The 21,967-nt window shown below is 39.8% G+C and overlaps 1 protein-coding gene across 4 annotated transcripts; it reads left to right on the top strand.

Annotated features, from left to right (window-relative positions):
• The first annotated feature begins 3,837 nt into the window (after positions 1–3,837).
• Positions 3,838–20,316, top strand: LOC104449116 (E3 ubiquitin-protein ligase UPL1). 4 transcript variants are annotated; one of them, XR_726498.3, is made up of 17 exons: positions 3,838–4,219; positions 5,824–5,919; positions 6,001–6,207; positions 6,610–14,496; positions 14,570–14,884; positions 15,221–15,422; positions 15,498–15,784; positions 15,903–16,183; positions 16,376–17,492; positions 17,584–17,730; positions 17,847–17,927; positions 18,030–18,255; positions 18,333–18,472; positions 18,650–18,756; positions 18,866–19,014; positions 19,518–19,554; positions 19,883–20,316. XR_726498.3 is itself a non-coding variant. In XM_010063142.3 (16 exons), the coding sequence occupies exons 1-15, from the start codon at positions 4,190–4,192 to the stop codon at positions 18,966–18,968; spliced, it is 11,229 nt and encodes a 3,742-aa protein (XP_010061444.2). In that variant the 5' UTR covers positions 3,838–4,189; the 3' UTR covers positions 18,969–19,014; positions 19,883–20,316. The 4 variants fall into 4 exon arrangements, 1 of the variants encoding a protein (XP_010061444.2); XR_726497.3 differs by having other exon boundaries at positions 6,607–14,496; positions 19,524–19,554; XR_726496.3 differs by having other exon boundaries at positions 6,607–14,496.
• The last annotated feature ends 1,651 nt before the right edge of the window (positions 20,317–21,967 follow it).

The following is a 21,967-nucleotide window of genomic DNA, read 5'->3' as shown; positions in this document are numbered from 1 at the left end:
AAAGGAAATTGACCCCATCCCAAAAATAGGGAAACAACTCTAATAAAGTAAGTTCTAGATTTTTTGTCCATAACTTACTCAACTCACAATTGTCAAGTGAGTAGTGTAGGTTACGTTTGGATTGGATTTGTAAATTTCAATGCAATACAAATCTAATAACTCATAGTCGACCTAACACATACATGATCAACTCATAAATACTTCTATATTTAACATAATTTAGAAAAACTCATACCCAAGTGAAAGTAAGAGCACGGATAAAGCGAACATAAAATTGAGTAAAGCCCCCAAAAAAATAGAGAGCTGTAGAGGTAAATTTGAACCCATTCAAACACCTATATATTATTTTAAGTTTTGAATCCAATTATTGAATATAAGTAATTAATGTAACTACTCAGCCCATTAAATATAGGTTAAGAAATTGGTCATAAACCTTTTTTGAGAAGTCTATCGATTGCCCTGTATATTTAGTATGGTTTTAAAGGTTTTTTAGGTTTGACGCCGAACAAAATTTTAAATTTTGAAATTGGAAAAAAAAAACAGTTAAAAAAAAAAAAGTAAAACGACTCGTCTTCAAACAGCTACAGGCCTTCCCCAGAAGGAATCCATTTTCTACCGAAACTACCCCTTTCTTTTCGAAAAGCGAATGTTAAATGTCACCTAACATTTTCATAAAGTTAAGCGTACAGAAAGGGAGAGTTCTTATAGGCAAAGCATAAAAAAAAAGGTATCAAAAAAGGTTCCTTCGGATGAAAGTTTCGTCGGATAATTATGCTGATTGAATCAAAACTCAGGACCATCTTCTTCTTCTTCTTTTTGTTCTTGTTTAAATTAGGGTTTTTTTTTTTTATAAATGCTATTTTTCATTATTTAAATTTCATTTCGAGAATATGAAAATAGGAAATGAAGAAAAATTAAGTTAAATCAAGTAATGAAATAATTGACATTTCAAATTAGGAGTCGTTTACATATGATTGATTTGCATTATTCAGTAATTATATATCGTTTAATTCCATTTATTATATTTAAAGTAGTGTTATCGACATAATAATTTATATTTCTCATATGATTCTAACTTTATACTAAAAGAATATTTGTATGATCTTGACTTATATTCAAAATAATATATGCTCCATTATAAGATTCTCGGATGAGGGCATTTGAAAGGAAGTGATAAAGCTAAATAAAATGTAAACATGCACGTTAAAAATAAGTTGCACATTGTTATTCGTTTATTATAATGGCTATATCTAGTGAAAATAAAGTGGAGTTTATATAAGTAATAAAATTGGGCTTCTTTCAATCTTTTTAATTTATTTTAGGTTGAATGATAAACAAGGCATTTATAGCAAAACTATACGTCTAGACATGAGAATTTTTCCTAAGAGATATTCCTCCTTTTCAACTGACTTTATTGTTTTTACAGATTTAAAATGAACGAGATAAATTGAAAACTATGAATGTTTGGGAAGTGTAATCAGAATTTAGTCAAGATATTCTCTTTAGCTTTATCTATTCCATTGGTCGTATACATTTAAGAATAAATCCGAAAATACTTTCTTTTCATCCATTTTATAATTTAAATTCAAATCTAATAACTAATATACATTTCAAAATTACAAATCACTAAAGTAATTTTGATTGGTTGGATACAAGCCACGTGCCTTGCCAAGTTACAAAGTGCAAAGGCAAAGGTAATTGTCATATAACAAATACAAGAGCGTGCATTCTTTTAGTTTCGAGTTATAACTTTATACGCATTACGTACCTCTTGCTTTGTATAGGCATGCCCATAACCATATTTTTACAATTCTATGTTTTCTAAAAGAAAATCGTAATTTAAAGGATGCCTAAAATTAATTTAAAAAATGATTTTTTCATAGTACAGTGGTGAATACACGTGTGTCTATATATAGGAATTAACTTCAGTTCATAAGGAAAATATAGGACTAAAAACATGAAAATGCTCTATATTTTAAGTAAGTTGCAATAAAAAGATGAATTATATAATAAAATTAGAGTCTGCAAGGTCGAAATCCATATTTGTGAAATATCAAATCATTCTTTATTTACAATAAATCAATTTATTTGTATAGAATAAGCCATAGTTCGAATGAACAATAGTTTTCTCCATCATCAACATATGTCTATAGTTTGTTCTAGTTCTATTTAAGCTTATATTGAGCATTCAATTTTATTTTTTATGTAAAACTCTTAATAGTACTTATCTTACTTTAAAACTCTTAATAGTACTTATCTTACTCTTATCTTGGTTAAAGAGATATTTCTTTATTAAAAGAAACTATAGTTAAAATATGTTACATCGCTTAAGAGCATATAAATGGTTCGTCTAATTTATCAAATGTTTTCAAGTTAAAACTTGGAAGGAGATCAAATCTAGATATACTCTATCTCTATCTAATTTTCTAAAGTGTAAAATCAATAAAAAATAGTAGTTGAAAGAGAACAAACTAGATTAAGTAAAGTCTATTGGTATGAGCCATGTATTTAAGTTATGTAACGTGTTTTGCATTTTTAACCACATGGCAATTATAGAGACTACCGCATGACAAATGTGGAGATAATATCTCGAGTTTTAACTACACACTATACACACGTCAATAATTCTATTTTGAAGATATTCTATCTTTGTCTAATATTTTGGATTTTCAAATCAGAAGAGATTAACTATTCAAATCAAAACGCAATTATTTGTCGAAAATCATTAGATTTCTTTTCCATAAATACTAATGAATCACGTTCCATAGATAGTTGTTAATCATCGGAAACCCTAAAGATTTATGGTGCAAAAAGTCCAATTACATACTCCATCAATACCAAGTGAGGATGTCAAAAAAAGTTGATGGATAAATATGAGGAGGTGCTCATCTACATCTACTTTCATAATTGGGGAAGCCAGATTCTTTCTTGCAAGTTTTGAACTTCTCTTTTTTGTGATTTGACCCCCCCACCCCAACAAAAAAAAAAAATCTCTTTTTATGTTCTCTCTTCGTCTTAATGTAATGGGTAATTATGTTCACGATTATGGTTTAGTTTCATTAAAAAAACTGATTACTCATATAATTTATAAAAATGAACGACAGAAAAATATTTCTAACAAGCTTACTATTTCAAGCAATATAAAAAAAAATCATTTTTAGGAATTTTAAAAATGATTTTTTAATCATTCATTTTTTCCAAAATAAATAAAGCCTAAAAGAAACCTCAAGTTTAGTGACCTCGCTAAAACAAGATCTTTCAACACTGTATCGGTAATTACATATATAGGAAATCAAGCCAATTTTCATATGTGACAAAATTAAGTCTTACTAATAAGTACTTTAAATCCCACAATTGAAAATACATTACTCCTGTCCATTAAAGCGATGCTCAAATACTCACCATCTCAATCTCAATCGTCTGATAAATAAGTGGGGAAATCATGTCAAGGTTGGAAAGACGCGTGCGACAATCGCACTCTCCGAATTAATTTTTCTGGATCCACACCTAATATTCCGAATTAGCCTAGCAAAACCAAATCACGCGATTATGGTAAATTAGCTAAGCCGAGCAATATAAAACTAAATCATTTGGTAAGAGTGAATTTTCCCTTAAACCGACCTTCTCTTTTATTTTTTATCAATTAATTCCTTTCCTCATCACAAAATTTCACTGGCTGATTTTCCATGATATATTCTCTACACCTTTTTTTTTTTTTTTTTTTTTTTTTTTTTTTTTTCCGTGCTGATTTTCCCAAATCCTCCCTTCCCTTCCTCCCGGTATAAATACAGAGCAGCACTCCGCAACTCCTTCCCAGTTAAGAATAGAATTCTTCTCCACTCATCTCTCTCTCTCTCTCTCTCTCTCTCTCTCTTTCTCTTTCCTTCTCTCTCGTTCTAAATCTCTCGCTTTGATCGTTCGTAAAACCCTAATTCTGCATCGCGAGCGAGCCCCAATCTCGGGCCTTCGCGCGCGCGTCCCGGCTCGCTCGGGATTTTCCCCCAGCCCTCGATCGGCGGCGTTCCCCGGAGAGCATCCGATCGCCGGGGGGGAGCAGTGATCAGCAGCTCCGCCGTCGCCCCCGCCTCCGCTCGCCGTGGGGTCACCGATCGGTCAATTCTCGCCGCCGCCGAGGATTGATCGGTCCCCGGAAGCGCTATCGGCCTCAGGCAATGCGTGCGGCTACGACATGAAGATGAAGCGGAGGGCCGTGGAAGTGGTCAGTGTCGATCTTTCTCTCTTTTTTATTTTTTTATCTGGGCGCTCGATTGCTTGCGTGGTGTGTGGTTTCGTGAATCGGTTCTCCGCGGTGAGGAATCCAATTGGGTCCGATTGTTCTGTCGGGGAGTTGAGTGTATTGAGGATCGTACGGAGCGAGGTCTTGCTGCCAGGGCTTATATCATCATCGATCACTGCATGGTTTTTTTGTCTTTTCCCCACTTAGTCTCGCCGATATGAAGCAATGTCTTGTCATAAACTGAGGATCATACGAGGTAGCGTCTTATTAGAAACCAGCAAGACTTAGCTTCCTTCGAAGGATCATATTGAACTTCGTGATTTTTTTTCCCTTCTTACCTCCGATTCGACTCAATGGTGTCTACTGACTGGGTTTTGGGTTCAAAGGTAATCCTTTTACTGCATACTGTTCTTAGTCTTTACTTAATTCAGGATGCTGCATATAGACAGCAATGTTATTTTGGAAAATTACATATATGCAGCGTGTTAAGGATTTAATTCTATGGAGCTGGATAAAGTCTGTGACAATGGTTAGGGGTTGGCAGTAATTCATTTTGGGTTATTTGGCTGACTGGATTGTCAGACAAGATGTTTTTTCTTTTTTCTTTTTCTTTTTTTGGGCTTCTTCTCCTTTGAAACAAGGACCTTGGAGACGAAACTAGGGACACTAATTTTGCAGTAGAATGGTGAGATTTCAGTTGGCTTCTTGTATATTTTATATTTTCTCTGTTCTTGGAGTGATGTTAATTCACTCAGACCAACCTAAAACAGTTCAAAGTAAGTACTCTAGTAGCGAGGTAAATTTGGTACCTAGTGCAAAAAGGGAAAGGGGCAAAGTTTTGCATCTTAAAGTCCAACCTTTTCCAATCAAGATTGAGTAATGACCAATGATTAAGACACTTACAAAGTTCGAACAAGAAAATGGTATCTGGTTCAGTGCTTCTGGTTAACAGAGTGAATGATGATGACCTTTGTAAGAATTTTTTCAGATTAACTTTATTATTGAAATACAGATGAGGAGCTTAGTTTTGTTGACTTGGTCTTGTTTTAATAGCCCAGAAATTTTTTAAAGCTTATTTTTGAGCTTTCAGATGTACACTTAGAGTTTGCAAATGGCGTATTCCGATCACGATACGACTCTGAATCTGGAATTGCAGTACTAGATCTTTTATCCTCATAGAGAATATTATGACAATGAGTTATTAGGATCTTTCTTGTGCGGACTATTCTTTAAGACATTTTAGAATGATGCTGCTTAGTGTCCTTTGCTTGTGCCTTGTTAATGGTACTTTCTATGATGGAACTTACAATGACATTTGAGCACGGTTTTGCAATATGGAGGCTTTTTGTTTATATTTTCTCAAATTTTATTGGTAGACACAAGACAATTTTGACCATCAAATGAGAAGTGAGAAGGAATTGGTTAGAGCAGGATAGGAAATAGTCATTTACTTGCAAATTTTGTCATTTTTTATTCCAATAATCTCTCATCTCTGTTTTAATTGCATTTAGATGGCCATAGAAAAGTATACGAATCAAGAATTCTCATAGTTGGTTGGACTTTTTATTTTCCATTTTTTGCTGCAGCCTCCAAAGATTCGATCCTTCATTGACAGTGTTACTGCTGTTCTGCTCGAGAATATAGAGGAACCCCTTAAATGTTTTGTCTGGGAGTTTGATAAGGTGAGTTTATTACTTTTAATTGAATGTACATTGCTTCACAAATGGTACTCATCACTTTAGGATCATCTTTGGGCTATGCAGGGAGATTTTCATCACTGGGTTGATCTTTTCAATCATTTTGATTCATTTTTTGAGAAGTACATTAAGTCGAGAAAAGATTTACAGCTCGAGGATAATTTTTTGGAATCTGATCTTCCTTTCCCAAAGGCTGCAGTTCTTCAAATTCTTCGTGCCATACGAATAATCTTGGAAAATTGCACAAATAAACACTTCTACAGCTCATATGAGGTGCGTATCCTTTTTTTTTTCCCTTATGAATCTTAATTTGTCCTTGCAACACTGAAATTTTTCGGGCTGGTCCTAACTGAAAGCATTGGGATATCACCTGCCTTTTTTTAGTTGTGTCACAGCATACTTCTGATTGTCACCATACTTGGATTAAGGAGTACTGCTTTAAGAAATTTTAGGGAAACAGAATTCTACCTATATACACACATATCTATATAGGTATCATGTCATATGATTGCACCGTTGTAAGTTTAACATTTTCAGCCCATGTTGCCATAGTTGAGATGGGTAGTTACCCTTAAGTAGTGAGAACAGCTTTACTTTCCTAGTGAAATGGATAAGATGACCATTGCTATATTTTTTATTATTGAAACTCTTGCTTCTGGTGTGTGAATGCAGCAGCATCTCTCATCTTTGCTTGCTTCAACTGATGTGGATGTTGTTGAGGCTTGCTTGCAAACTTTGGCTGCCTTCCTAAAAAAGACTATAGGGAAGGGCTCTATCAGAGATGCATCTTTGAAATCCAAGCTTTATGCTCTTGCACAAGGTTGGGGTGGAAAGGAAGAGGGCCTTGGACTCGTTGCATGTGCTGTGGAGAGTGGGTGTGACACCATTGCCCATGAGTTGGGCTGCACCCTTCATTTTGAATTTTATGAGGCAGAAGAATTGCCTACGGATTCGGGAAATGAGCAACAGCAAATCCAGGGGTTACGGGTCATTCATCTGCCTAATGCGAATGCTTGTCTAGAAACTGATCTAGAGCTTTTAAATAAGCTTGTTGTGGAGTACAAAGTACCAAGTGGTTTAAGATTTTCATTGCTAACAAGACTGCGGTTTGCGAGGGCATTTGGCTCTTTAGCTGCTCGGCAGCAGTACACGTGCATTCGCCTATACGCCTTCATAGTTCTAGTCAAAGCAAGCAGTGATGCTGATGATTTAGCTTCTTTCTTCAATACAGAACCTGAATTCATCAATGAATTATTATCATTATTGAGCCATGAAGATGCAGTTCCTGAAAAAATCCGCATACTGTGTCTACTTTCATTGGTTGCTCTTTGTCAGGATCGATCTCGTCAGACAACGGTCCTGACTACAGTTACATCAGGTGGATACCGAGGTATCCTTTCCAGCCTTGTGCAGAAGGCTATTGAATCTGTTACAAGCGGCTCCTCGAAGTGGTCTGTTGTATTTGCTGAGGCGCTACTATCTCTTGTCACCACTCTGGTTTCGTCATCAACTGGGTGTTCAGCCATGCGGGAAGCGGGATTCATAGCTACTTTGCTTCCCCTTCTCAATGATACAGATCCACAGCACTTGCACTTGGTCTGTACGGCCGTGCATATTCTCGAAGCTTTCATGGATTATAGTAATCCAGCTGCTGCATTGTTCAGGGAGCTGGGAGGTCTGGATGATACCATCAAACGGTTGGAGATGGAAGTGTCTTATGTAGAAAATGGTTCTAAGCAACAAGGTGAAAAGGCTGAGTGCAGTGCCAGTGCAGATGTAGTGGCCGCCGCTTCCAGTGACTTGGATAACATACAGCCTCTGTATTCTGAATCATTAGTTTCACACCACCGGCGACTACTAATGAAAGCTTTGTTGCGTGCAATATCCCTTGGAACTTATGCTCCTGGAAATACTACTAGTATTAATGGCTCCACCGAGAGGTTGTTACCTCATTGCCTGTGTGTAATTTTCCAAAGGGCAAAAGATTTTGGTGGTGGTGTTTTCTCACTTGCAGCAACTGTGATGAGTGATTTGATTCATAAGGATCCTACATGCTTTTCCATTTTAGAGGCAGCTGGTCTTCCTTCTGCTTTCTTGGATGCTATCTTGGATGGTGCTATCTGCTCTGCAGAGGCAATATCTTGCGTACCTCAGTGTCTGGATGCCTTGTGCCTTAATAATAACGGTCTCCAGGCTGTGAAAGATCGAAATGCATTGAGGTGCTTTGTGAAAATATTTACCTCTAGAGGATATTTGCGCTGGCTTACTGGCGATACACCTGGTAACTTGTCTAGTGGGCTGGACGAACTACTGCGCCATGCTTCCTCATTGCGGGGACCTGGTGTGGATATGCTCATTGAGATTTTGAACGTAATTTCAAACATTGGTTCAGGGGTTGAGTCATCCAACTCCACTATTGAGTCAGCGTGCTCATCCTCTGCTGTTCCCATGGAAACTGATGCTGAAGGGGGAAGTTTTGTTTCTCCAGATGATAAGGACTCAGCCAAGATGGATGTTTTGGAGCATAACCTAGAGCCATCACCTGATGCTTCTGGCTTGAATGCTGAGGCTTTTCTACCAGATTTTGCAAGTAATGCGGCTCGTCTTCTTGAAACGGTGCTTCAGAATGCTGAAACATGTCGTTTGTTTGTTGAGAAGAAGGGGATTGAAGCTGTCTTAAGGTTGCTAACCTTGCCTTTAATGCCGATGTCAGCTTCACTTGGGCATAGTTTGTCTGTTGCTTTCAAAAACTTTTCATTACAGCACTCTGCTTCTCTCGCACGTGCAGTATGTGCCTTTATCAGGGAGCATCTAAAAGAAGCGATTGATCTCTTAATGTCGGTTGGAGATACTCCATTCGCAGCAATTGAATCTACAAGGCAAGCAACTGTTTTGCGACATCTTTTTATTCTCGAAGGTATTCTGTCTCTTTCTAATTTCTTGTTGAAAGGGACTACAACTTTATTTTCTGAACTGGGCACTTCGGATGCTGATATATTGAAGGGTATTGGAAGGGCATATAGGGAAATTATCTGGCAAATATCTTTGATTAGTGATTCTAAGGGGGAAGAGAAGAGGAATCTTGAGCAAGAACCTGAGAGTTCTGATGCAGGTTCTTCCAGTGCGGTTGGAAGAGAGAGTGATGACGATGCCAATATACCGGTGGTGAGATACATGAACCCTGTTTCAGTGAGGAACAGTTCTCATTCTTTGTGGGGCGGAGAGAGGGAATTTCTTTCAATTGTGCGTTCTAGTGAAGGTTTACACCGACGTACTAGGCATGGTTTCACACGTTTACGCGGAGGAAGGACAGGGAGGCACTTGGAGGCTCTGAACATTGACTCTGAAGCTTACTCAAATGCACCAGATACATCTTCCTTAGAATTGAAAAAAAAGAGTCCAGATGTCCTCATGATAGAAATTTTGGGCAAATTGGCATCAACAATACGTTCCTTTTTTACAGCACTTGTCAAGGGTTTCACCTCATCAAACCGTCGCAGAGGTGACTCAGGTGCATTGGGAACGGCTTCAAAGACCCTTGGATCTGCATTGGCCAAAGTTTTTCACGAGGCTCTTAATTTTTCTGGGCATTCAACTTCTGAAGGGCCATCAGTGAAATGTCGGTACCTTGGTAAGGTTGTGGATGATATGGCGGCTGTCACATTTGACAGTAAACGCCGAACATGTTATGCAGCAATGGTGAACAGCTTTTATGTTCATGAAACATTCAAAGAGCTACTTACCACTTTCGAAGCTACGAGTCAGTTGCTCTGGACACTTCCATATTCTATGAGAACATCAGGGGATGATCATGATAAGCTAGTTGAAGAAACTAAACAATCAGGCAGAATATTTCTCGATACGCTTCAAAGCTACTGTCGTGAATTGGAGTATTTTGTTAACCCTGCTTTTCTGTTATCTCCTTCTGCCTCCCAGGCTCAGTTACTCGTGCAGCCGGCTACAACTGGTCTGTCTATAGGACTGTTTCCAGTACCAAGGGATCCAGAAGTCTTTGTGAAGATGTTGCAATCTCAAGTTCTGGATGTCATACTTCCTATCTGGAACCACCAACTCTTTCCCAATTGCAGTCCTGGTTTTATCGCTTCTATCGTTTCCCTTGTTATGCATGTGTATTCAGGCACTGGAGATTTGAGACGGAACCGAAGTGGTGCTGTTGGGAGCACGAACCAGCGATATGTGCCTCCTCCGCCTGATGAGGCAACTATTACAACCATTGTTGAAATGGGTTTTACAAGGGCAAGAGCGGAGGAAGCCTTAAGACGGGTTGAAACAAATAGTGTTGAAATGGCGATGGAGTGGTTGTTCAGTCATGCTGAGGATCCTGTGCAGGAGGATGATGAACTGGCACGAGCACTTGCTCTGTCACTGGGGAGTTCATCTGAAACCAGTAAAATTGACGTTGCTGACAAGTCAATGGATGTTGAAACGGATGGAGGCCAGACTAAGGCCCCCCCTGTTGATGATATTCTTTCTGCTTCAGTCAAATTGTTTCAAAATGGTGACATTATGGCATTCACCTTGACAGATCTGTTTTCTACCCTATGCAACCGAAACAAAGGAGAAGACCGTTCAAAGGTGGTGGTATATCTTATCCAGCAGTTAAAGCTTTCTGGGCATATGTTGAGGGATATAAATGCACTTTGTATCATATCCCGTGTGATGGCACTGCTCCTTTTAGAAGATGGAAGTGCACGAGAAATCGCTGCTCAAGAGGGTATTGTGTCTGTTGCAATAGATATTCTGATGAACTTCAAGTCTAAAAGTGAGTGGGGGGATGAGACGTTGTTCCAAAAGTGCATAAGTGCGTTGCTACTTATATTGGATAACATGCTACAGTCCAGGCCCAAAGTTTCTTCGGAGAATACTGGGGTTGCAATGAGATCTCTACCTGACTCATCTGCAGATCAGGCTTCATTACCAACGACAAACCCAATCACGGAAAATAAAGAAGCTCCTGATGTCTGTGACAAAGAATCTGGTACTGCCATGGAGAAGATATTTGGCAACCCAACTGGTCATTTGACTATTGAAGAGAGTCATAAGTTATTGGAAGTCGCATGCGACTTTATAAAGGATCATGTCCCTGCCATGATCATGCAAGCCGTTCTGCAATTATGTGCTCGTTTGACGAAATCTCACACACTGGCTTTGCAGTTTCTAGACAATGGAGCATTGCCAGCACTTTTCAGTCTCCCCAAAGCTTGTTTCTTCCCTGGATATGACACTGTTGCATCTGCCATAATAAGGCATCTGCTTGAAGATCCTCAGACACTGCAATCGGCTATGGAATTGGAAATTCGACAGACTGTGAGTGGAAACAGGCATGCGGGGCGTTTATCCCCGAGAACATTTTTGACATCTATGGCTCCTGTCATCTCCAGAGATCCTGCTATCTTTATGAGAGCTGCAACTGCTGTTTGTCAAGTAGAGTCATCAGGGGGTAGGAACTTTGTTGTTTTGTCAAAGGAAAAGGAAAAGCCAAAAACATCAAGTGAACACAGTCTACATTTAACTGAAACTGGTCGGGCTACTGAAAGTAAGGTTCTTGAGGGATCAGCTAAATGTTCTAAGGTCCACAAAAAAGTTCCTGCCAACCTCACCCAGGTCATCGACCAACTCATTGATATTGTACTGAAATTTCCTTCAACCAAAGGCCAGGAGGAGTGTGGTAATTGCTCATCACCCATGGAGGTTGATGAACCTATAACTAAGGTAAAGGGAAAAAGCAAGGTTGGCGATAACAAAAAAAATGAGTTGGAATTTGATAGATCTGCTGGATTGGCCAAAGTGACTTTTGTCCTTAAACTAATGAGTGATATTCTTTTGATGTATGCACATGCTGTGGGGGTTATACTGAAACGGGATCTTGAGATGGCTCAGCTACAAGTTTCTAGTAATCCATACAGCTCTGGAATATTACACCATATTTTACATCATCTCCTTCCATTATCAGCTAATAAATCTTTAGGACCTGATGAATGGAGAGACAAGTTGTCTGAGAAGGCATCCTGGTTTCTGGTTGTTTTGTGTGGTCGATCTGGAGAAGGGCGAAGGCGCGTAATCTGTGAATTAGTGAAAACATTGTCGTCTTTCTCAAACCTGGAAAGCAACTCTGCCAGAACCGTTTTATTGCCAGATAAAAAGGTTTTCTCATTTGTTGAGTTAGCATATTCTGTATTGTCAAAAAATTCATCACCTGGCACCTTGCCCGGTTCAGGATGCTCGCCTGACATAGCAAAAAGTATGATAGATGGAGGCATGGTACAGTGTCTGACAGGAATTCTTCAAGTTATCGATCTGGACCATCCTGATGCTCCTAAAACTGTCAATCTTATAGTAAAATCACTGGAGAGCCTCACAAGAGCTGCCAATATGAATGAGCCGGTAATCAAGCCAGATGGTTCAAATAAGAAAAAATTTGTGGGGTCAATTGATAGGGTGAATGAGCATATAAATGCAACTTCAGCTGTGGAAACAGCAGAGCAAAGTCAGAGCAGGTTCAATCAAGAGGAAGTTGCAGATGCTGCTGAGACACAAGAACCTCAGCTTCGAGGATCTTCCCAAATTGATGCAAGCCGTGATGTGAATCCCGAGCGGTTGATGGGCCAAAATAGGGTAGATGAAGCAGAAGAGACATTGGCTTCTAGTCCTGCTGCAAACCTTGAGATGGAATTCATGCGGGAAGAGATGGAAGAAGGTGGTTCATCGCATAACACAAACCACCTTGAGGTGACATTCGGTGTTGAGAACAGGGCAGATGATGATATGGGTGATGAAGATGACATGGGTGATGACGGTGAGGACGATGATGACGACGACGACGGTGAGGACGAGGATGAAGCTGAAGATGGTACTGGTATGATGTCTCTAGCTGATACTGATGTGGAAGACCATGATGATGCTGGCCTAGGGGATGACTACAATGATGAGATGATTGATGAAGAAGACGATGACTTTCATGAAAACCGTGTTATTGAAGTAAGGTGGCGGGAAGCTCTTGATGGGTTAGATGATCATTTGCAGGTGCTTGGTCAACCTGGAGCTACAAGCGGTCTTATTGATGTTGCAGCTGAACCTTTTGAAGGGGTGAATGTGGATGACCTTTTTGGTCTCCGTAGATCACTGGGTTTTGAACGGCGTCGGCAAACAGGTAGGTCTTCGTTCGAACGATCCACCACAGAAACATCTGGTTTTCAGCATCCCCTTCTATTAAGACCAAATCAGGCAGGAGACATGGTCTCTATGTGGTCCGGAGGAAATTCCTCCAGGGATCTGGAATCTTTGACATCTGAAAGCTTTGATGCATCTCACTTTTACATGTTTGATGCGCCTGTCCTTCCATATGATCATTTGCCAAGTAGTCTGTTTAGTAACCGTCTTGGAGGCTCGGCACCTCCACCTTTGTCTGATTACTCAATAAATTTGGACTCGTTACAACTACCGGGTCGCAGAGGACCTGGTGATGGACGTTGGACTGATGATGGTCAGCCCCAGATTGGTTCTCAAGCTTCTGCAATAGCTCAGGCAATAGAAGAACAGTTCTTATCTCACTTTCATCAAAGCATTCCTGCCAGCAGTCCAGCTGAAAGGCAATTAGAGAATTCAGAGGTCCAGGAGAAGGAACAACAGGATGCCCCACCTTCAAGTAGCATTCAACCCGCACTTGAGGTCAACAATAGCATTGGCCAACCAGTTGAAGATCAACAGCAAGAAGGTTGTAATGAAGCTGAAAATCAAGAGAATATTCGGGCTGTTGAGAGTGTTCCTCTGGAAGAGCAGGTCAATTCTGAGTTGGTTGCCGAAGAACCCATGTCTATTCAACCACTTTCATTGAACTACACTCCCAGTCAACAAGATAGCATGGAAATTGGGGATAGAAACGGGGCCACTGGTCAGGAGGGAGAGACGGTACAGGAGTTGATCATCTCATCAACTGAGTCAGTTGATCAAGTGAGTGCAAATGTGCTTGCAGATGGAGGTGCTATGGCTGCTCATAGTACTGGAGGATCTTCAGTGGTGGGTCAGGCCAATAATCATGTCATTGTTCATCCTAATATCGATATGGCAAGTGATGCTGATGCCTCTTCTGCGCTGCCCAATGCTGACATTGACATGAATAGTTTGGATGCTGAAGAAAATCAAATCGAGCAATCTGTGCCTGTCCCTGAACCTGGTGAGAATGGACCGTCAGCAATGCAGGCCGCTGTGGTTGCTCAAAATGGCAGTCACACTGATCAAACTGCTTTAGATGGTGATGTCCCTGGGGGAAACGTTATTGATCCAACATTCTTGGAGGCGTTACCTGAAGAATTGCGCGCAGAAGTTCTAGCTTCTCAACAAGCCCAGTCTGTTGAACCTCCAACTTATGTGCCACCATCAGCAGATGAAATTGATCCTGAGTTCTTAGCTGCCCTTCCTCCAGATATTCAAGCAGAAGTTCTGGCCCAACAAAGAGCGCAAAGGAGTGCACAGCTGGCCCAGCCAGTTGATATGGATAACGCCTCAATAATTGCTACTTTTCCGGCTGATTTACGTGAAGAGGTTTGGATTTTTTGCCCATCCTCCTAGGTTTCACTATGCTTTCTCATAATGCTGTCTTTGTGTTTTTGTCTAGGTGCTTTTGACTTCGTCAGAAGCAGTGTTGTCAGCATTGCCTTCCCCACTACTGGCTGAAGCCCATATGCTGAGGGATCGAGCAATGAGTCATTATTCAGCTCGTAGCCTGTTTGGAAGCAGCCACAGACTGAGTAACCGGAGGAATGGTTTGGGTTTTGATAGGCCATCAATGGACAGGGGTGTTGGAGTTACAATTGGCCGAAGGGCATCTTCTACCATATCTGATAGCTTGAAGATGAAGGAATATGAGGGTGAACCACTTCTGGATACAAATGCACTAAAAGCATTAATTCGCCTCCTAAGGTTAGCTCAGGTAATGCTGTTTCATGGCCTATTAAAGTTACTAAAATATTTGAAAGAATCCCCTAGCATCTGCGGGTCTATGTACATTTACGTAGATGACTGGTTTGCATATGTTTTAACTGGCTCAGCAGTTGAGCATCTATAGATTTTATTTTTTGCACTAGGAAAGAGGTGCATTTCAGAGATGGTAGGAGGACTTGAGTCTTTTGCAATATCTAACTTTGGAAAGAATCTTGGACTCTCTGAATATTCAAAATTGACAACTCGATATCTGCGTGTTATCTTCTTTTGCTTCTTGGGAGTGAGTTTTGGCTAACGTAGGCTTTGTTGCCTCTCATGTGGATAGCCTCTTGGCAAGGGCCTGCTCCAGAGACTCTTGCTTAACTTGTGTGCACACAGCATTACAAGGTCAAGTTTAGTTCATCTTTTGCTCAATATTATTAAGCCAGAAGCTGAAGGTTCAGAAAGTGAATTGGCGAAAATCAACTCCCAGAGGCTCTATGGCTGTCAGTCAAATATTGTTTATGGCCGTTCACAGTTGTTGGATGGTATGTCTTCTTCTTTTCGGGTGGCTTTAGTTACCCTTGTTTCTTTCTAACCTAGTCTCTAAAATGTTCCGTCAGGTCTTCCTCCTTTGGTGTTGCGTCGGATTCTTGAGATTTTGACTTTCTTGGCTAGAAATCATCCTGCTGTAGCAAGTATGTTGTTTTACTTTGATTTCTCGCTCTTGCGGGAGCTTTCAAGCCCAAGTCACGCAGATGCAAAGTCACATAAAGGTAAAGAGAAAATTGTCGAAGGAGGAGTTTCATCAGATGGATTTCAAATTCAGGATGGAGATGTTCCTTTGGTCCTATTCTTGAAGCTCTTGAACAGGTCCATGTTTTCACGGGGCACTACTCATTTCGAGCAGGTAAGTGATGAATACAGGACCTTACTTTTCTTAAGATTTATAAGCATCACTTAGTTATTTTCAATTTATTGATCTCAGAATATGCTCTGAGATAAGTTTATAAATATCCATGGCGCAGGTATTAGGTCTACTTAAAGAAATTGTTGATAACCCGGCTCTCAAATTAGAAAGTCAATCTGGGTCTGAACAAGCAATAAATGAGCCCCAGCCAGCAGAGCAATCGGAGCAAGGCCAAAATGAGAAACCTTCATTAGAGCCAGAGCTTCATAAAGAGTGTGAAAATTCAAATCTGAACTTATCCTCTTCAAATGGAAGGAGAAGCATCAGTATATATGATGTCTTCCTGCAGCTGCCACACTCCGATTTATGCAATTTGTGCTGTTTGCTGGGACATGAGGGGTACTGATCTTGATTCTTATTTGATCTTTGGATATCACCCAAGTTTGCAGTATCCATGCTTTTCTACTAATTCCTACTGAATGACGTGAAGTTTTAAGTTTGACTATGTTTCATTTCTTCCAAGATATGTTTATGATTCTCTGCTCTTTCTCCCTGCTCTAGCAAGAAGTCAACCATTCAACTATTTTGCAGGCTTTCAGATAAAGTTTATGTTCTTTCTGGTGAGGTGCTGAAGAAGTTGGCGCTAGTTGCTGCTCCCATCAGGAAATTATTTATCTCAGAGCTTTCCAATTTGGCTCATGAGTTGAGCGGCTCTGCTGTCCGCGAACTATCTACCCTGAGGACTACGCATATGTTGGGTTTTAGTGCTGGTTCCATAGCTGGGGCTGCTATCCTACGTGTGCTTCAAGCACTTAGCGCTCTCACTTCATCCAGTGTTGATGGGAACTCAAGTGTCGATGTCAGTGTGGAACAGGAGGAGCAACCTATGATGTGGAAGTTAAATCTTGCTCTTGAGTCGTTGTGGCAAGAACTAAGTGACTGTATAAGCATGACAGAGACACAACTGTGTCAGAACTCACTGTCACACATGAATATTGTGGAGCATGTGCAGGGAACTACTCCTGGATCTCCGCTTCCTCCAGGGACTCAACGTCTTCTTCCCTATATAGAGGCTTTCTTTGTTCTGTGTGAGAAGCTGCAAGCCAGTAATTCTGTCACGCAACAGGATCATGTTAGTAATTCCACTAACGAAATTAAAAAATCTCCTGGAAGATCCACTTCAGTGATTGCAGAAGGTGATGGAGACTCTCACAAAAGGCTTGATGGAACTGTCACGTTTGCTAAGTTTGCTGAGAAGCATCGCCGGCTTTTGAATGCTTTTATAAGACAGAATCCGGGCTTGTTGGAGAATTCTCTTTCAATGATGTTGAAGGCACCAAGGCTTGTTGATTTTGACAATAAAAGGGCATACTTCAGGTCCAGAATTAGGCAACAACATGAGCAACATCTCTCAGGCCCTTTGCGCATAAGTGTTAGACGGGCCTATGTGTTGGAGGATTCTTACAATCAGTTGCGCATGCGCCCAACTCAAGAGCTAAAAGGACGATTGAATGTGCAATTTCAGGGGGAAGAAGGGATTGATGCTGGTGGCCTAACTCGAGAGTGGTATCAATTGCTATCAAGGGTTATATTTGACAGAGGTGCACTCTTATTCACAACTGTGGGAAACAACACGACTTTTCAGCCAAATCCTAATTCCGTCTACCAAACTGAGCATCTTTCATATTTTAAGTTTGTTGGACGTGTGGTAAGAAATTTTGTTGGACAACTTCCATTAACAGCCTACTTCTTTAATTTCTGCTTTCAGTGAAAATATCTTTGGTTTGTGTTTGATGCAGGTTGCTAAGGCATTGTTTGATGGACAGCTATTGGATGTTCATTTTACCCGGTCCTTTTACAAGCATATTCTTGGAATTAAAGTGACTTATCATGACATAGAAGCTGTGGATCCTGACTACTACAAAAATTTGAAGTGGATGCTGGAGGTTTGTAGGATATGCTGATGAATAATCTGCTTTATTAGAGTGCCCGGGCTTTTAATATTGAAGAGTACTATATTGTGGATTTCTTATTCATGACGAGACTTTTATTTCCCTGGCAGAATGATGTGAGCGACATTCTTGACCTCACGTTCAGTATGGATGCAGATGAGGAGAAACACATTCTTTATGAGAAAAATGAGGTTTGTGTTTTTTAAATACTATCATTGACTTAGTCTGTCCCATATTTCTTATGTTTCAGTTAGCTTCTTCAGTTGTTTTGATCCTTGTGGTTTTCCTACTAGGTCACCGACTATGAGCTTAAACCTGGAGGAAGGAATATAAGGGTTACAGAAGAAACAAAGCACGAGTATGTGGACCTTGTTGCTGACCATATTTTAACTAATGCTATCAGGCCTCAAATCAATTCATTCATGGAAGGCTTCAATGAGTTAATACCTCGGGATCTCATAGCTCTCTTCAATGATAAAGAGCTTGAGCTACTGATTAGTGGACTTCCAGAAATTGATTGTGAGTTGGCTCTTCTTCCATTAGCTATTAGTTTTTCTTGTAGTGCCTGTGAAATTTATAATTGAATACTCTTGCAGTGGATGATCTGAGAGCCAACGCCGAGTATACTGGTTTTTCGGCCGCATCTAGTGTTGTTCAGTGGTTTTGGGAGGTTGTTAAATCTTTTAACAAAGAAGACATGGCAAGATTGCTTCAATTTGTCACTGGAACCTCTAAGGTGATTTTCTTTGGTGCATTGAGTAACTTCTCGATGACGATTTGTTTCATTTTTTATATGGCTGAGATAGGATTTGAGTATCTAACTAAAATGCATGCTGTTGGAGTTGCAAATGACTTATGTTGAATGAATTATGTTCTATTTGTAAAAATTTACTGTATCCTTTGGGTCTTTCAGGTTCCGTTAGAGGGGTTCAAGGCTTTGCAAGGCATATCTGGTCCTCAGAGATTCCAGATTCACAAAGCATATGGAGCTCCTGACCGGCTACCTTCAGCTCATACATGGTCAGTGGATGGAAAAACTTACTGCAATGCTAAATATGGTCACTGGAGTTTTCATGACTTATGTGCTGCATATGTTATTATTATTTATGTGAGCATCTCTTTTTTTCAGTTTTAATCAACTGGACCTGCCAGAATATATTTCCAAAGAACAGCTTCAGGAACGCCTGCTTCTTGCAATTCATGAGGCTAGTGAAGGGTTTGGGTTCGGTTGAGCAATTTTTTTACGCCAGATGTCATTGATATTACAAGTGTCTTCAGGTACAGTTTGATTCTGTGCATCTGGTCCACTTACATAGTAGAGAGGAGCATTGCCAATGTCACTGAATATTGGACTTCGTATGTGTGAGGAGAACTATTTTTTATGTGGTATTATCTGTCAAACAAATATATTAAAAAGCAGAGAAGAACGTTTATTTTATTTGTATGGAAAATGAGGAAGATCCTTTTCAAACTGCAGGTTAAAGTAGCTTCTTGTTCCAATTTGTATTATGGAATTTTCTTCACATTTGACCTGATTAAAATTTATTGTTCTTCTGAACTTGTAACATTCTTAACTGGATTCACCCGGGGATCTAGCGTTTAGATCTTTCACATAGCATGGTATAATGGTGGTGTATACAGCCCCATGAATCTGGGCCCACCTTTTAAAACAATGATTGGCGGTTGATTGTACTTGAGCAGAATCAAATGTTACATATCTGAACATTCAAGGATTGTGGCTGGATTGATTACTGATGCTTAAATATGTTGTGTATCTGAAGGTACAGGCTGCATCATTTTCAGCTCCTCCATGTCCAGGTAGTAGATTCGTTTATATACATTATAGTAAACTCACGTTTTATCTGACTGTTGGCGATTGATATATGTTATCTTTGAGTAACTTTTGCTTCACTTAGTCACTTTACTTGGGTGTGTAATACCTAGGCTAACGTTGTTGTGTCTCAGCGGCATTACAATTGATAATTACAGTGCCTGTACTTGAAAATCCCTGAAGAGTGGGTTTTGTTCTCTGGGACGTGCTGGGCGTCTTATTTTAGATTTATATTTTGAATCTTTTGATATTAACTTGCATGACTTTCAGACAATTATAGGTTGGTTGATTGATTGCTCTCATATTTATTGGCAGGCGGAGGTGTTCTCCTCGATTCAAAATTCTGCAGAGCTTTTTACCCCTAGTGCTGAAGGTGCGTGATCGGATGACTGTTTATCTGGGCTTCCAAACAACCCTTGCTGAGAAATAAGCGGGATAAATTTCGGTTTCGAGTTCAAAGAAGACAAGCTTGATGTTTACATAAATGTAGTTAGTTAAGTAGCCTCTTAGCAAGTAGGCTGGTACATAGTATGTTTTGCTGTGCCCGAGAACCAAAGTAAACCCGGCACAGGGGTGCTGCCTTTCTTTTTTGTGCATTATGAATTTCATTTACAGCTCTCAGATAGAGCCAGCCCTGCTTAATTATCACCCCCTTTCTGTACATAAACAGACCCACCTTTTGATAAAGGCAATGAATATATATAGGAACGGATGGAATCAATGAACCGCCCAAGGTGCAGATTATGCTCTTTCATATTCGTACTGTTCGAAGCCTGCCTGAAGCTTGTGGCAAAGGGAAACTTGGGTCGGTATGATGCTTAATTGCTCGCCTGTATAATGCCCCATCTCTTGAGGTGCATCTCCGCTTGGCGAGGATCGGAGATTAGCCGTTATCCATCTTCTGTCAGGGTTTCCCCGAAAGAGCTATTGCAATCGGGTCCAACGGGTTGACTGCATGTAGGAGGAAACTACATAAAACTCTGTAAAGAAGGGAAAAGGTGATGAGAACGAAGAGCTTTAATTATAGGATGGTCCGAGGCCGTGTTTGCTGTGTTCTTGTGTCTTGTAGAGGTGATGGGGGGTTGGATATTGGCCCGTGACAATGTTATAGGCGTGGCAGACAGAATCCAGCAAAAAGTTTAGACAGGAATTGAAATTGATGTTAATAATTGGGCCACCCTATTGTCGTCGGGTCATTGCGGGAATCTATCCCTCCTCTAATTTTTTCCTATTTATAAGCGATTAAAATGTCGGAAAAGTCCAAATACATTGGCTTAATTTGTTAGAAAAACCAATATCAGGCCTCATTTCAATTTTGCCTCGAATTTTCTTTGTCTAAAAAAAATTCCTAGTTCTCAATTCTAGTATGAAAATCGTTGCTGGTTTTGTCAAAATTATCAACATTAGGGCCATCATACTCTTACGTTTTATTCAATGTTCTTGTTTTTTGTATAAAATATCAGCAGCCTTCTTCTGATGTTGATAATCACAGACTTTTTAAGGGATTAGCGGTTGCCCCTCTGTGTAAGAGCTTTCCGTTGATTATGGAATTTTTAACGCGGAGGGAGCTAACCCTCTCATTAGAAAAGGAAATACAAACCTGATAATGCCGGAGAAAACAAATCATTTTAAGAATTGATTATTACAGAAGTTCAGGTTCCACCTGAACACAAGTAATTGCCTTCGTGCGAGACAACATCACAGCCCAACCCAAAATCAATTTGGAAAACAAACGAATGGACATATATAAAAAAAAAAAAAAAAAAGGGTTCCACCAGTATTCGGGCACTTACTAATCATTTATTGAACATACACACGCACACGCACACACCGCACAGCCCTCAAAATCTGGGAATCTATATAAATAAGAGATTTAAAATTAAAGTTGATATAACAAATTTATATAATTGGTTATAAAAGTGATTTATATTAATCTTTTTTTTTTTTGATCTGAGATTTATATTAATCTAAACGTCTACATTTGTGTAGACAATCTTATAAACATAAAAATACTCTATGAATGTGAGTAATAGATCAACAATATATGAAATAATAGGGAAAAGACCACAAAAAACCCTAAACTTTGTCCAAAGTGATAAATTTACCAAAAACTTTTTTTTTTGTGACATTAGAAACTCCAAACTTTGCAAATTGTGACACATTTACCCCACCAATGACATTTTCGTCTTTTTTTTTTTTTTTTTTTTTTCTGTTTTTCCTTCTTTTCTTCTTCTTCTTCTTCTCTCTTGCCGACCATGGCAAAGTCGGTGGAGGGAAGTTGGCGTCTAGCGAGGGCTGCCCTCACCGGCGGTGGGCAAGGGTGGCCCTCGGCTAGGTCGGGCGAGGGCTGCCCTTGCCAGGCCCTTGTCGGTGTCAGGCAATCTGGCGAGAGTCGTCCTT

This window comes from Eucalyptus grandis, chromosome 6 (assembly GCF_016545825.1).
Source record: "Eucalyptus grandis isolate ANBG69807.140 chromosome 6, ASM1654582v1, whole genome shotgun sequence".
NCBI lineage: Eukaryota > Viridiplantae > Streptophyta > Magnoliopsida > Myrtales > Myrtaceae > Eucalyptus > Eucalyptus grandis.
Note: the sequence above shows the minus strand (reverse complement) of the source record. Positions and strands in the feature narration are given on the sequence as shown.

Coding starts and splice junctions, on each gene's coding strand:
- LOC104449116 (XM_010063142.3), top strand. CDS start 4,190: ATGAAGATGAAGCGGAGGGCCGTGGAAGTG. Junction 18,256..18,332: donor TGGACTTCCAGAAATTGATT/GTGAGTTGGCTC, acceptor ATACTCTTGCAG/TGGATGATCTGAGAGCCAAC. Junction 18,473..18,649: donor TTGTCACTGGAACCTCTAAG/GTGATTTTCTTT, acceptor TGGGTCTTTCAG/GTTCCGTTAGAGGGGTTCAA.